This window comes from Colletes gigas, unplaced genomic scaffold, assembly GCF_013123115.1.
Source record: "Colletes gigas isolate AHSC1104 unplaced genomic scaffold, ASM1312311v1 Colletes_gigas_Sc00069, whole genome shotgun sequence".
Lineage (NCBI taxonomy): Eukaryota > Metazoa > Arthropoda > Insecta > Hymenoptera > Colletidae > Colletes > Colletes gigas.
Window position 1 is genome coordinate 298,426 of NW_025106698.1, and position 13,382 is coordinate 311,807.

The following is a 13,382-nucleotide window of genomic DNA, read 5'->3' on the forward strand; positions in this document are numbered from 1 at the left end:
GGACATATTTAATACCGTAATACTCGGGTTCATAATCTATTCTGAAATTAAAACACGAAGCCATTAACGGAACATTAATATGTAGGTTACTCGCGTCCAGATTAGGCGCGTCAAAACATTCACATTGATTTATCGATCCGTGTCACGGTGATTCTGTGCTTGATATATAAGTCATTATACCCAGGCTGACAAGAACGAGATCTAGTTCTTCGACGATATTTCCAATAATCTTGTAAAACGGTTGAGTCAATGCCCCTCTAACGCCATCCTCTTTGCTGTTTTAAGGTACGACCACGCGGTGGAATGGGACCAACAGTACACGAACTACAAGATTTTGATGGACTACATAAATAGCCGGAAGGACGAGTACAACGCCGAAATAGTGTTCGGGACGCCGAAAGATTACTTCCGCGAGATCCGAAAACGCGTGGAGAGCTTCCCGACCCTGAAAGGCGACTTCTTCGTCTACTCGGACATCTTCAGCGAGGGCAGGCCGGCTTACTGGAGTGGCTACTTTACCACGAGGCCGTACATGAAGATCCTGGACCGCGAGTTGGAGGCGAACCTCCGATCGGCGGAGATCCTCTACACCATCGCACTGAACGTCGCCAAACAGTCGGGGAAGGATTTCATGCTCTACGAGACGTATTTCGAGAAGCTGGTCAAGGCTAGACGGAATCTGGGCCTGTTCCAGCACCACGACGCGATCACCGGCACCTCGAAATCCTTCGTGATGAAGGACTACGCGTTGAAGCTGTTCGAATCCATCTCGGACACGACCAGCCTACAGAGCTTCGCCATTCAATCGTTGGCTGGAACGACCAGCAAACCGAACTCGGTGTACGTATTGGCGGAGTCCGACAGGGACAGCTACGAGAAGCTACCGAAGAAGATACCGATCGGCATTAACGACCAGGAGACGAAGAAGGTAGTTCTGTTCAATCCTCTAGCTCAACCTAGACAGGAAGTGATCAGTCTGAAGGTCACTTCTTACAGAATCAGAGTCCTGGACCCGCACAAGAACCCCATCCCTTATCAGATCGCGCCGGTGATGAACGCCACGAGCATCACGCACGACGTCTACGTATTGTTGTTCCTGGTTGAGCTGAAACCTCTGGCCATCGTCACCTATCATCTTCAACAGATCGACAAGGTACCCATGGAGGCGATCTCGACGGTCTACTGCAGCAGATGCGGTAAAGACAACGTGTTCCCCATAAAACCGATGCAAGTGGGCGACGTGCAGCTGGAGAACCAACGTATGAAGCTTCTGTTCGACGGACAGACGGGATTCCTGAAGCGGGTGACCAAGAAGGCGACCGGAAAGGTCATGCAGTGCGCGATCCAGTTCGCGGCGTACACGTCGGCGCAGTTCCACAGTGGGGCGTACCTGTTTATGCCCGACCCGAACCTCCGTGACACCGACAAGGATGTTCTCGAGGCGTACACGCCTCACCAGAAGATCTACATCGTCAGCGGGGTCCTCAGCTCGCGGTTGACCGTCGAGTACGGAAGACTGCTGACGCACCACGTGTCCATTTATCACCGGGACGGCGGTCTGGGCGAGGCGATCTGCCTGAGGAACATTGTGGACTTCGAGACACCGCCGAAGAACCGCGAGACAGAGATGTTCATGCGTTTGCAAACCGACATACTGAACGGCGATCCTCCAGAGTTCTACACGGACCTGAACGGCCACCAAATGATCAAGAGAACGAAAATAGAGAGGATAGGAATTGAGGGTAACTACTTTCCCATCACCACAATGGCCTACATCGAGGATACGAATCACAGGCTAACCTTGCTGGTGAACCACTGTCAAGGAGCCGCCAGCTACCAGCCAGGATGGCTGGAAGTGATGCTGGACAGGAGAACCCTGTACGACGATTCGCGAGGAATGGGCGAGGGTCTGCTTGACAATCGAAGGACCGTGATAAAACACTGGATGCTATTGGAGGACATCGTGGGGGAGAAGGACAAGCATTCGAAACCGTCTCTATTCGCTAATCACTTGAGCAACGCGCTTAATTATCCCGTGAACATCTTCGTGGTGGACGGGGCGGACTCTGATATCGTAATGGCGCCGGAGATCCGGCTGCTCAGTCAGAGTTTCCCGTGCGACGTTCATCTGCTCAACCTGAGGACCAATCACGATCAGAAACTACCAAACTTCCCGGTGAACAGCGCGCTGATGGTGCTTCACAGACAAGGTTACAGTTGCTCCGTGGGCGTGGACGTGGCCATGAAACACTGCCCGCTGACGGAGAAGATACCACAGGGGACGTTCTTCTTCAAGCTGGCCAAGCTGAACATCACCAAAACCTCCCTGACGGGCACCAAGACGAAGCATCGGCTCAAGGACGGCCTCCAGGAGGTCAGTCTGCAGCCAATGGAGCTGGAGACGTTCAACGTGAACTTCGTCCAATGATCTTAAGCCTTGTTCTCGGGGGCGAACGACGCCACCGGGAAACGCTCAGTCTTCGGCGAGGTCGACGCCCGAGTTCCGGAAGCGTTTGTTTTTTATCTTCGAAATGTCACTGCCTGTCCGCTTACTTTTCGGCAGACGCTATCTCCTCGGATCTGCGTTCTTTGGGTTGTTTTTATGTTTTATCTCTCTTCCTATTCGATAACTACCAGTGTAAATACTTGACGCGCGTCACGGCGGTGAAATTAATTAACCGGGACGAACGTCCTGCGCCAGTGTACATATACCAGGCTACTGTACTGTATTCCCTCGATCCTTTTTAGTTGAGTTTCCCTAGACGTGGACAACGACGGGAGGAAGAGGGAGTCCGGGAAAGAGAAGAAATTATAATCTGAAATTCGCTGGTCTTCTCGGGGTTCCGTACATCGGCTTTAGAAAATTGTAGGGACTCGACACGTTTTTGCTCGGGCTCTTGGGGCCCCGTTTCCGCGATCAGAACTAATGCACCGCGTCTAAGTGTCAATTTTTTTCATTCCCCGAAGCACCCGATTTAGCTGACCCGTCGACGGAGATCAGGCACCAAGAGTCGGCTCAAACAGATGCAATCAAACGATCTAAGTGCATTACAGTCTTCTAATCTGTATAGAGGTAGGGATTTTAATTTCGAGAATACGTGTTTCGTTTAATTCGGTCGCGCGAATGTTTCCTTTGTTTCTAAATAACGTGGGGAAATGTTTTGAAAAGTTTCTTTTCTATTTCTGTTCTGTGTATGAGAGAATCTTGGCTTTCTTAAACGTCCGCCATGTTTAAAATCGTTTAATTCGAAAACTATCAACGGTTAAAGTTAAAATTAAGCGTCGAGGCGCTTCCTTTTTCGATTTTGTCACTATCTAGAAAATAGCTCTTACCAGTTTTATGGGATAAACTTAACGCAAGATACGTATCATAGAAAAATTAGACTTCGTCAAACTCGTATTTCTGCACGCATTTAACAAAAGGGGAACCATTCAAGATGGCCTAGTTAAATAAATCATTCTGTCGACTATACATAGATACATATGTGTATATACATACATATAGATAAATATTGTTGCGAACACAAATCGAGATCAAAGTTCGACGATGTTGGATTACCCTTTCTGTTCATAAAAGTCTCGCAACAATATATTATATTTGTACATATCACTGTATCTTAGACCGTGTATTGTGATAGGAAGATATAATGTAAATGATATACACCTATTTTCATATGTGAAACATTTTATCGAAGACTCTCTCTTCCCCCAGAAAAATGGATGGAACGAAATTCACTAGCGTTTGCTGGTGATTTTTTTTCAACGCTCTTCCAATTCTAGCGGGGACACGATTCAGTTGAACCGAGGCCGGCTGGAAAGTACCTATTTTTTACTTTTGCTAAGCGTATCCGGCGGAAGAGGCGAAAAAATTCAATCAAGCGTCCGCTGTACGACAGACTCGTGTAAATATAGATTAATTAGCGGGACGGGGAGGGTGAGAACACGTCGTACGGTTTCCACGCGAGGTGAGCGTCGCGTTTACAGAATCAGAGGAGTATGTGCGTTGACGTTTCGTCGTATGCCGTACTTTTTGGTCATCGAAGCGAACAGGATATTTCTATTTTTTCTTAACATGATTTACGGACAAGTCCTCCTAAGGGACGCAACCCTTTTACCATTCTATTTTAACCTTTTTTAGTAATAGAAAAAATACTAGGTAAGTTCCAAAAGTATTTCTATTTTTTCCTGTAGTGTTCTTTTCTAAAAATGTCCCTGAGGGGGTATAGCAACTCTTGAAACTTTGGATTATCTTTTGATAAAAAGCGAACAAGTCCTGTTAACGGATGCAATCCTTTTATCTCTTTATTTTAACTTAGTTAAAAGTTATTTTAGTTATTTTTACTAGTAGAGAAAGGGGAAGACTCCTGAAACTTTGGGTTATTTTGTGATAAAAAGCAAGTTCGATGAAAAAAATCGATCTTGAACCCTCTAAAAATAATTTCTCTTTCAAGTTTAGTCGGTTTTAAATATTTAGAGAAAGAACGACCATTTAAATGGAAGTATAGTCGCGTTGCTATCGTTCCTAGTCTATCGTCCGTTTTCGAGTACGCTCGAACTTCAACTTGACCGGTATTTCCGTTGAAATGTGAGAGTGTGAATGTGAGAGAATTTTCGTAAGATGATCTTGATGTCGACGGGAGGAAAAGAACCACGAACGCGGCTCGGTGCATTTATAAATAAGCCCCTCAAGCTTATTAAGTTTCTCGTTTTTCGATCCCGGAGACTCCGGAGTAATTTTTAATGATGTAAACAAGGAGGTCGTCGCTCGAGACGAAGAGCCAGAGAGAAATGGAAGAAGTCGCACAGATCTTGACCGAAGACAAATGCAGGATTTGTTGTCGGGCCAAAAAAGGCTATTTTTCTAGGGCTGTCCCTGATGCGTATTTGGGGGATTACGTTGTCCGAAATGAGAGCAGAATTCAACACGTTGCAAACAACGAAATAACGTTCCAGTTTCTTTTAAATTATAGCCCACCATGCGTGCCCCTTTTTAACTTTATATTTTTATCTTTGCTTTTTATCTTGACGCTGGACTATCGATCGACCTTTTTTGAGGGTGTTTCGGTAAACTATTCGAAGACAGGAAAACGTAAAAAAGAAATGAAATTGCATTATTTACAATTTTTTTCGAAATCTATATTTGAAATGTTTATACATACTTTCTTTTATTTTATAACGAATTAGACTTTTGTAACAGCGTTTTGTCCGGTCGACAGAGATAACCTGTCCCTTCGAATGGCCAAAACCAAGGAAAATGATCGTCATCTTGAAGTAGTATATGGTTCACGATCGCGTGACCGATTCGCGGAGGAACGAGAACACCGAAACGATCGCCGGAAATCTATGACTGTCCTTGTAACGATATTGTACCATACTATGTGTTTGTGCTGTCTCTAGAGAAGAAAGATCTATATTAAAAGATGGTATATGTATACACGTGTACATTCACACAGCTGTACGTGCGTGTACGCGTATATAGAGATCTATTTACAAGAGATCGCTGAAAACGGTTCGCAACAGTTTTTTTTTTTTGCGACCGGTTTTAGCGACGCACAACAATTACACGCCAATACACACACCACATACTTCAGGATATTCCTTATGTTACGATGTAATATTATATTTATTGAATAAAGATAGTAACTGACGTATTTTAATTAAGCGGTGTTCCATTTCGTCTTTCGCTCAACAATGACGACCCGAGGTTTGTATTCCTGAATATTTGTTTACTATTGGTAGCATGGACACCCAAAGTGTCATAAAACTGTTTATTATTCACTATTCCTTGTTTTTAATAAATAATCTAGTCCAGTAGCAAATCTGTAACTCTGGAAGACAGCAAGATTCATTAAATCGTAATTTTTTCTCTGTTATTCTTTAAAAAAAATCTCTACAAATCTTTGCCTAGGTATGACAGACGAAACATTTATTTCCCCCCGAAGATGAACCACCCTGTATAGAGGGAGGGAATGCGGAGAAGCAACATTAAAAGACTAGCAGAACTAATATACAAATGATAAGGCGGGGAGGCTCAGACGTATCGCTCGGCAATCGAATAACTAGCAGCGTATTTTCTGTCGTTAATTAAGGACGTCAGGAGGAACATTCGGAGCCGTGAAAAGGCCGCGGGGCGGAAAAGAAGTCGATGTTACGAGTGTCAGCTCCACGGCCGCGTCTAACGAAGCTCGGATGGAAACTCCGCTAAAAAGGAAATCGAACCAATTGTAATTAAAAGTTGTATAACGAGAAGAACCAACCCTCTGGACCCAAGTTTCTACCTTTTCCTCGTCGAAGAGATCCTCGGAAAAGAAGGGCGCGTTTCTTTTTTTCTTTTTTAGAATCTTTGTTGAAAATGGGAACGTATAACGTGCAAAGATTGTTTCGAAAGTAAACTTGGACTTGGTAGGGAGAACGGGGAAAAGTTTCATTTTTCTCTGGTATGTTCAAAGTATTTCCATTTTGATCTCGTTTCCGGAGTCGTCTTTTTTGTCGAATTAAAGTGACTGCTAAATTAATTACCCGTGTGTTAAAGCCAAACTAGTGTTCACTAAATTTTCAATAAACAGATTCTTTGACGTAAAAACAATTCGTCAATGATTCCATTTGATCCGAATAGATTCAGTGGCCCCTAATAAGTTAAAACACCAGGATGGGTCTGTCACTCTGTATCCATGATCAAAGAAATAGAATTTTCCAAGCACCTATCGAGCGGATACACCGCTGTGGAGGGTTTAACAATGCTTTTTGTGCACGAGACAACGGCTTATTTTCGCGTTGCCCGTGAAACTCGAACGTAATATCGGTACAAAGGGTTAGGAACTGGGCCAACCGCGCAACTGCTTCCAAATGAAGCGGATTCTTGCACCCGGAACGAGTAAATTTTTCACCCATTCAACGATCAGTCGTGAGAATTAACACGCCTTTTATAGGGTGCAATTTTCTTTTTTTAGTTTCTAAACCAAAGGACCCAGACTGAACTTAGTTTTCTTTTGGGGACGAAGCACACCTTGCAAAGTTCTTTTTCCTCGAACCTGTATTTTAAACCATCAAACGGGAAACTCCATTTTTTTCTCGCTGAATGGCGGCCCGCTGAAATAAAGACGCGAGGAGTTTAATAACTCAGACCTGGCCGGATAAGCAGACATATAGCTGAGCTTTTACTTTTGTCTCGTGAAAGCCAAAGCCACGATACAAGCTCTGCTGCACTCGAAAGTCGCCTGGAATTTCGTTGGAAACGCGTCATTAATTTTTATGGAAATACAGGACCGAGGATTATAGATTATAAACCGTAGCTGTTTTTCTTTTAACCGTGGATCGTCTTCGGGGCAAATTATCCCCTTGAGCTTACACGGTTATGGCAGGGCATATTGTTTTTCCTCTTTCGAAATTGCCTGGAGCACGGCTCGGTAAACCGTGACGGCACACGGTCGTGTATAGGTATCTGCGCTTTAATTACTTATTTTTTCTCGACGCTCCAAAAAGCCACCGATGTGTAATACGGCCTGTTGTGTGCTGCGGGGCTTCTGTGCGCGCGCGTAAAGCGCGACGAGACAGTGTGACCAGCTTCGGCATAATTGAGTGCATCGACGTCGGCACTAGTAACTACGAACTTCCTTTACTGCCTAACGGAGTGGTGCGAAAAACAGACACTTATTCACGTATACGTGAGCTTGGCGCTTCGCGGAACTTGGGAACATCGAGAAGGAAGGCGAGTATGAAACTTCCTTCTCGCTCTTGCAACAGTCGATGTTTGACCTGGCTGCAATTGACATACGATTTCCAGTCTCGAAATCTAAACGTAAACGTAAAAGTTTTCGCGCAACGGTACTGCGACGTAGGCGCGATTGACACATTTCTGTGTAATAAATTGATACAGTTATTCAAACACATTAATTCTTCTATTTAGATCACATTTTTAAAAAATATTATTATTATTATAAAATCGACCGGAATAAACAAAAACCTACAAGAGGTATAACCATCATTATCCATGGGTTGATCACGGTCAAAGTTTAAATAGACCTTAAAAGGAGAACATCAAACTTAAACGTGGAGTTTCATTGAAATTCATTCAGCCGTTTAGACGCAATCATGCTAATAGCATACCTATGTACATGTGCACATATGCGTATATAAGCACAGTAAAAGAAAGTTTCTTTTTTTTTTAATAGTCACAATACGATGAAGGAGTCTTGAAACGTGTATTTCCGTTAAAATTTTCGAAATTTTTGTTCGTTAAATCAGTCGAGACTGGAAATCGTACGCCAACTGTCGCGAGGTCGAACTTCGACTGTTGCAAGTTCGATAAGGAAAGGCTCACAACACCCGTTGGTTTTCTCGATATCTCGAAGTTGCGCGAAGTGTCGAGCTCTCGTACGCGCGAATCATCAAGTAGTATGTGTCTGTTTCCCCACCGCCCCGTTAGGCGCGAAAGGATGTTCGTCGTTTCTGGTGTCGTCGTCGATACACTCAATTATGGCAAATCTGGTCACACTGCTGCGACGAGCGTACGTCAAAGCCGGTAGTGAATCTCTGCGGGCCGCAGTGCGAGGTTCAGGCCGCGGAAACACGTTCCAACAGTGCAAAACACGTATCCGTAACTTTCTGCTTTTTCGCCCTTTTGCTCGCACGCGTCTGACTGTGTGTCTATCGATTCGTCACTAGTCTCGTTAACTCTTCGTGGCGCAAGAATCGCATGGCTTTGACACATTTCGTGAATAGAAAGGGCAAAAGGGAAAGATTTCTCAAAGGAAACAATCATTAGCAACAATAGCCACCGTGAAAATGTGCTACACTCGTGAGATGTGGAACAAGTGGTCACCGATGCTAATTATTGCCTTCGAATGGACGTTTTATAGGTGGTCGCATGAAATCTGTGTTGTAAAAAGTTTATCGCATTTAACTTGTTGCTGCACAAACGTTGGAGTAGCCCTGAGACCTTTCATGAATGGGGAGGATCGCAAAAATTCGTAAAAAATGAATGGAGGGATTAGTTAGCATAACCTCCGTAACTATATAGCAAGTGGTCACTTATATTAACCATTGTGCTTGAATAGACATTTTGTAGGTGATCATCTAACCATTGTGCTGCAGATAATTAAGGGAATAAATAATCGGTTTTCTAAATCGTGTTTAACTGTCAACTAACGAGGAAGAAACACGAACTATCCGACTTGAATTTTAATGTACTTTTGCATAATGATAGTGTGATCCTTTTTAGTGTATAAATAATTTAACTGAAACAATTGCAAATTAGCTCTATTCACGGAATGTCTCGTAAAATTTGATATTAATTCGGTTCATAAATTTTTGTGTATATTATGCAATAGATTGAATTGTTTTAAGTGTAGTGCAGTCCACACCAGACTGCGACACTTACAGACGATTCACTGTAGCATGTGAGTGTCCTTAGGTCCTGGTGAAGACAATTCTTTTAATTGTTACAGTATTGCAGTACATATTTTCTTCCAATACAAAAATACACAAAAACTTATGAACCGAATTAATATTAAATTTTACGAGATTATATTAATTATTTATAAGTCTAGACCAAAAGGGATCGCTCTGCTATTAACCTACAAAAGCAAGTTCGTGTTATTCCCTCGCGGGTCGCAGCTCTTGCATTTTGCAAAGTTGCAATGTTGTTCGTGTAATTAACCCGTCGTGTGTTTTTCGCGTTTGATTTTTGCCAGGGCCGTTGATGAATTCTCAATCAGACCGAAGACGGTAATGCAAATTAAGTGGGTTATTAAGCAGGAATCATCGAGTTTGAATGCCAAAGCCGTGATACTTCCCGTTTATATCCTTGATGTTTCTTTTTATCGGTTCACGGTGTTTCCCGACCGGCTGCAGGAAAGTTTGTTAAACCTTTAACATGTCAGTTTCCGAGCGCACCTTTGGCGAAGCATTTGAATTATTCCGTACTTTCTTTTCTAATTAGAAGTTGCGTCTCAGAACGCAGACAGTGCTCTCCGTGCAATTATGGAAATCCGTATGCTGGTTCGCGTATTCGTTGGCATTAATTAACGATTTAATTGCCTAGGTGGATGCCCAGTTTCTTCGAGAGCTTTCGAGCGTATCCGCTGGAAACGCGTACAATAGACTTCTCAGTGACAATTTGAATGTGCGCGGTCGTCGTTGAATCGCGAATGGCGGTCGTTTCGATCTCGTCGAATTCGCCAACACGTGAACCGTACGCGAGTTAACCGGTACATCTCTCGAATGACACCATCAAACTCGTTTCTTCACGCTCTTCTACCCACGAAATACGATTCCCGTCATTCACGCTAGTACTCTGCAAAATAACGTGTTCTCGTAAATCCAAGACACCTCGATTGTGAGCCGAGATGTAAACTAATCTCTGTGAGGATATAAACCTTAGACGACCACGCGATTTTATTTTACGTAAAGTATACTATTCTACAGGGTGTTTTACTACTAATGGTAATTCCTTTAGAGGATGATAGTGCAGGGCAAAATTCTAGAATAAGAACATTAGTAATTTTTCGTTGTTAGTATTTAAACCATCTCTCATCGTAATTTGGAAATTTCGCAATCTAAGTTCTAATTCGACACAAAATTCAGTTCGAAAATGGCGAGTTTTCTGCCGTCACTGTTACGTTCTCACGATGATCCGACGAGTAAAATTCCAAAGCAATTGACTGAATCGTCGGCGAAGTTAAGTCGAATATTGTCCTCCTTTAGATCGTAATTGACCGTTGTACAATCGCCGCTCGAAACAGGCAGCAACAGCAGCGCGGGGCGATAGAAAAATTATTGTTAATGTAGCTCTTTTATCTAGGAAATTGAGGCCGTCGGTTTGCAACTTGGCAGCGATTCAGGTCGGAGATGCGTCGCGAGTGAAATTGCACAAACCAGAACACGAACTGCAGAAACCACTTGCGGGCGAAAAGGAGAGAGAAAAGCTTGTATAGATACGATAAATAATTCCGTACAAGTTCCCTGGGACTGTACACACTGTAAATAGGCGGACTATTTTTCGACGGAACGTCGCAACGCCAAAGTTTTTATACCAAACTAGAATCTATATATTTGCGGACCTTTTTGTCGATATTTATTCTACGAGAAATATTTTTACGACGAACGAGAAGCGAGTGAAAAAAATTAGTGACTATATTCAGCGATAAGACGTGCTAGGAAACGTGGAATTTTCATCGACGACGATTTCTTCGCGATCGCGAAGATCCAAACGGTTCGATCGATCGTCGCGTGCATCGGCGAAACATCAGACGCGATCGTGCTCGCCGGACACAAGCGCGATCGTAGTGGAATGAACGAATGTGATCGAGTAATCGAGCACGTATTTCGTGAATCACCGAGGACTCGCGAGATTCCTCCGTGTGGTTGCGTGTGCCAAACGCTCCGAAGAAACGACCGTTATGACGCGGACTACAGAAGCGAGAGGACTACCGATTGAAGTAACACGGGAGGATTCCACGACTATTTTAAGAACGCCGGCGATCATAGTTTGTGAGAGAAAACTGGTAAACCGACGAGCCGCCAGACACGTAGGCGTCAATAGTCGATGATAGCTCAACTAAAGAAACGTTGGGAGGAAGAAACGGGGCCCCCAAGTCGCGCGGCTTGGTGTAAATTTTCTGTCAGTATTTTATTCATGATCGGGAAGTGCTATTTGCCCGTGTAACAGACCATAAATTAAATAATCGAGTGAGAAAACAAAATAAAAACATGGAGGGAAGGCCGAAAATCGAGATTGTCCGAGTGCCTTCGAACGAACATGGACAATTCCGGTCCCCGGACGGTGTCTATGGCGGATACAGCCATGTTCGCGTGGGCGCGTATTGCCCGGAACCGGAAGTCAAAGTGGTGGTTTGCGACAGCAAACCGCCGATCGAACAGTCACGGAAATGTAAGAGGTAAGTTTTGCAGCGCCATATACTGCTGTTGTTTTTGAATACTTTTAATTAATCAGTTCGAATTACAGAAACTTGGGACCAGTCTCGAAACTACTAAGACGTCGTCATCATGCGACATATCTCGCCACAAAATCCTGTGATAACATTTATAGCGTAAATAGAAGTAGTTGTTCCTTGAACTGGAAGGTCAGTCAGTCTGTGAACGATCATGGTAAGAGTTTTTTTTTTACGTTAACCCTAGAAAGGGATGAGGGCTTCTCGAGACCATCTGCGTTATTTTATTTAACAACTATATTCAACGTATCAAAAGAAAAGACAAAAGAGAGGACGAGGTTTAGCAAATAAGCTTGATTTAGGAATTAATTCAATTTAATCCTTAACTTATACTCTATCTGAAATATAAGATGAATGATAGTAGGCGTCTATAAACAAAAAGACAAGAATGTAGTATTATAGAAGATTGGAAATTATAAAACGAGTTGGAACGCAAGATCTATGAAATGTACATCGACCGAGAGAGAATTACTATGGTAGACAGACACATAAAAAAAACACACACACACAAAAGCGATGTAATCACATCTACAAGAACAATAAGAATAATGAAAACACAATACATTGAACAAGAGAGGATAGTTAAGGAGAAAAAGAGGGGCTATAAACACGTCACAATTAGTGTTGTAAAAGTAAGCCTTAAACGAGCCTTAAAGACTTGTGCATGATTCTAAAAGTCATTTTACTACTTATCCATATAAGCCTCTAGATTTTATGACTCGTTGAAAACTCACTTTTACCACACTAATCATAATAATTATACAAGAAAACCACTAAAGGATTCAATAAGAATAGTTTAATAGTAAAAGAGATTAAATTTTGATGAAGGGATGGAATACCAACAACCAATATGGAGGATTTGAAAGGATTTAGATGCAAACTATGTAAATTATATTCTTTCACATAGCAGATTCAACACAATGTAGATAAAAAATCTTAATTAGTCGAGTGTCATCAACATATACAGGGTGTTCGGCTACCTCTAGCAAAAATTTTAATGAGCGATAGTAGAGGCCAAAATAAGACGAAAATCAAGAATACTAATTTGTTGATGGAGGCTTCGTTGCAAAGTTATTAACATTTAAAGTTCCGCCTGTAGAATGACAATCCGCTAAACAGCTGCGTTCGCGCGGACGGTTACGGCAGGCGAGTGCTAGTGGTTCTCACGCAGCATGAAAAATCCTGCTTACCGACATTATCGACAGCCTTAGATTTTTGTCCACTTATGGGAATGCGAACACCTTACATGCTAGTCAGTCGTAAAACGCGTTCACGCGACACATTTTAGACATATTTGATTCAGTTATTGTTGCGACGCGAGCAAGACCTCGCAATTTAGCCTTTATGGCAGGGTTAGTTGGCGACAGTCAAGGCCCTCGGTCGAGCCGTTGGCCGGGCCTGCAAACGACCCTCAGCCTTTTGTTTCTCAAG

The 13,382-nt window shown here is 43.1% G+C and overlaps 2 protein-coding genes across 4 annotated transcripts in view; both read left to right on the top strand.

The window, feature by feature from the left end:
- Positions 1-5,577, top strand: part of LOC122403680 (alpha-mannosidase 2) — a 198,989-nt gene extending 193,412 nt beyond the window's left edge. For all 3 annotated transcript variants that reach the window (XM_043407339.1, XM_043407341.1, XM_043407340.1), the window contains one exon: positions 286-5,577. In XM_043407339.1, coding sequence (XP_043263274.1) covers positions 286-2,428 — 2,143 coding nt within the window. In that variant the 3' untranslated portion in view covers positions 2,429-5,577. The remainder of the gene's footprint in view (positions 1-285) is intronic.
- Positions 5,578-8,508: 2,931 nt separating this feature from the next.
- Positions 8,509-13,382, top strand: part of LOC122403681 — a 49,985-nt gene continuing 45,111 nt past the window's right edge. The window contains exons 1-3 of the mRNA XM_043407342.1: positions 8,509-8,858; positions 10,802-11,897; positions 11,966-12,108. Coding sequence (XP_043263277.1) covers positions 11,710-11,897; positions 11,966-12,108 — 331 coding nt within the window. The 5' untranslated portion in view covers positions 8,509-8,858; positions 10,802-11,709. The remainder of the gene's footprint in view (positions 8,859-10,801; positions 11,898-11,965; positions 12,109-13,382) is intronic.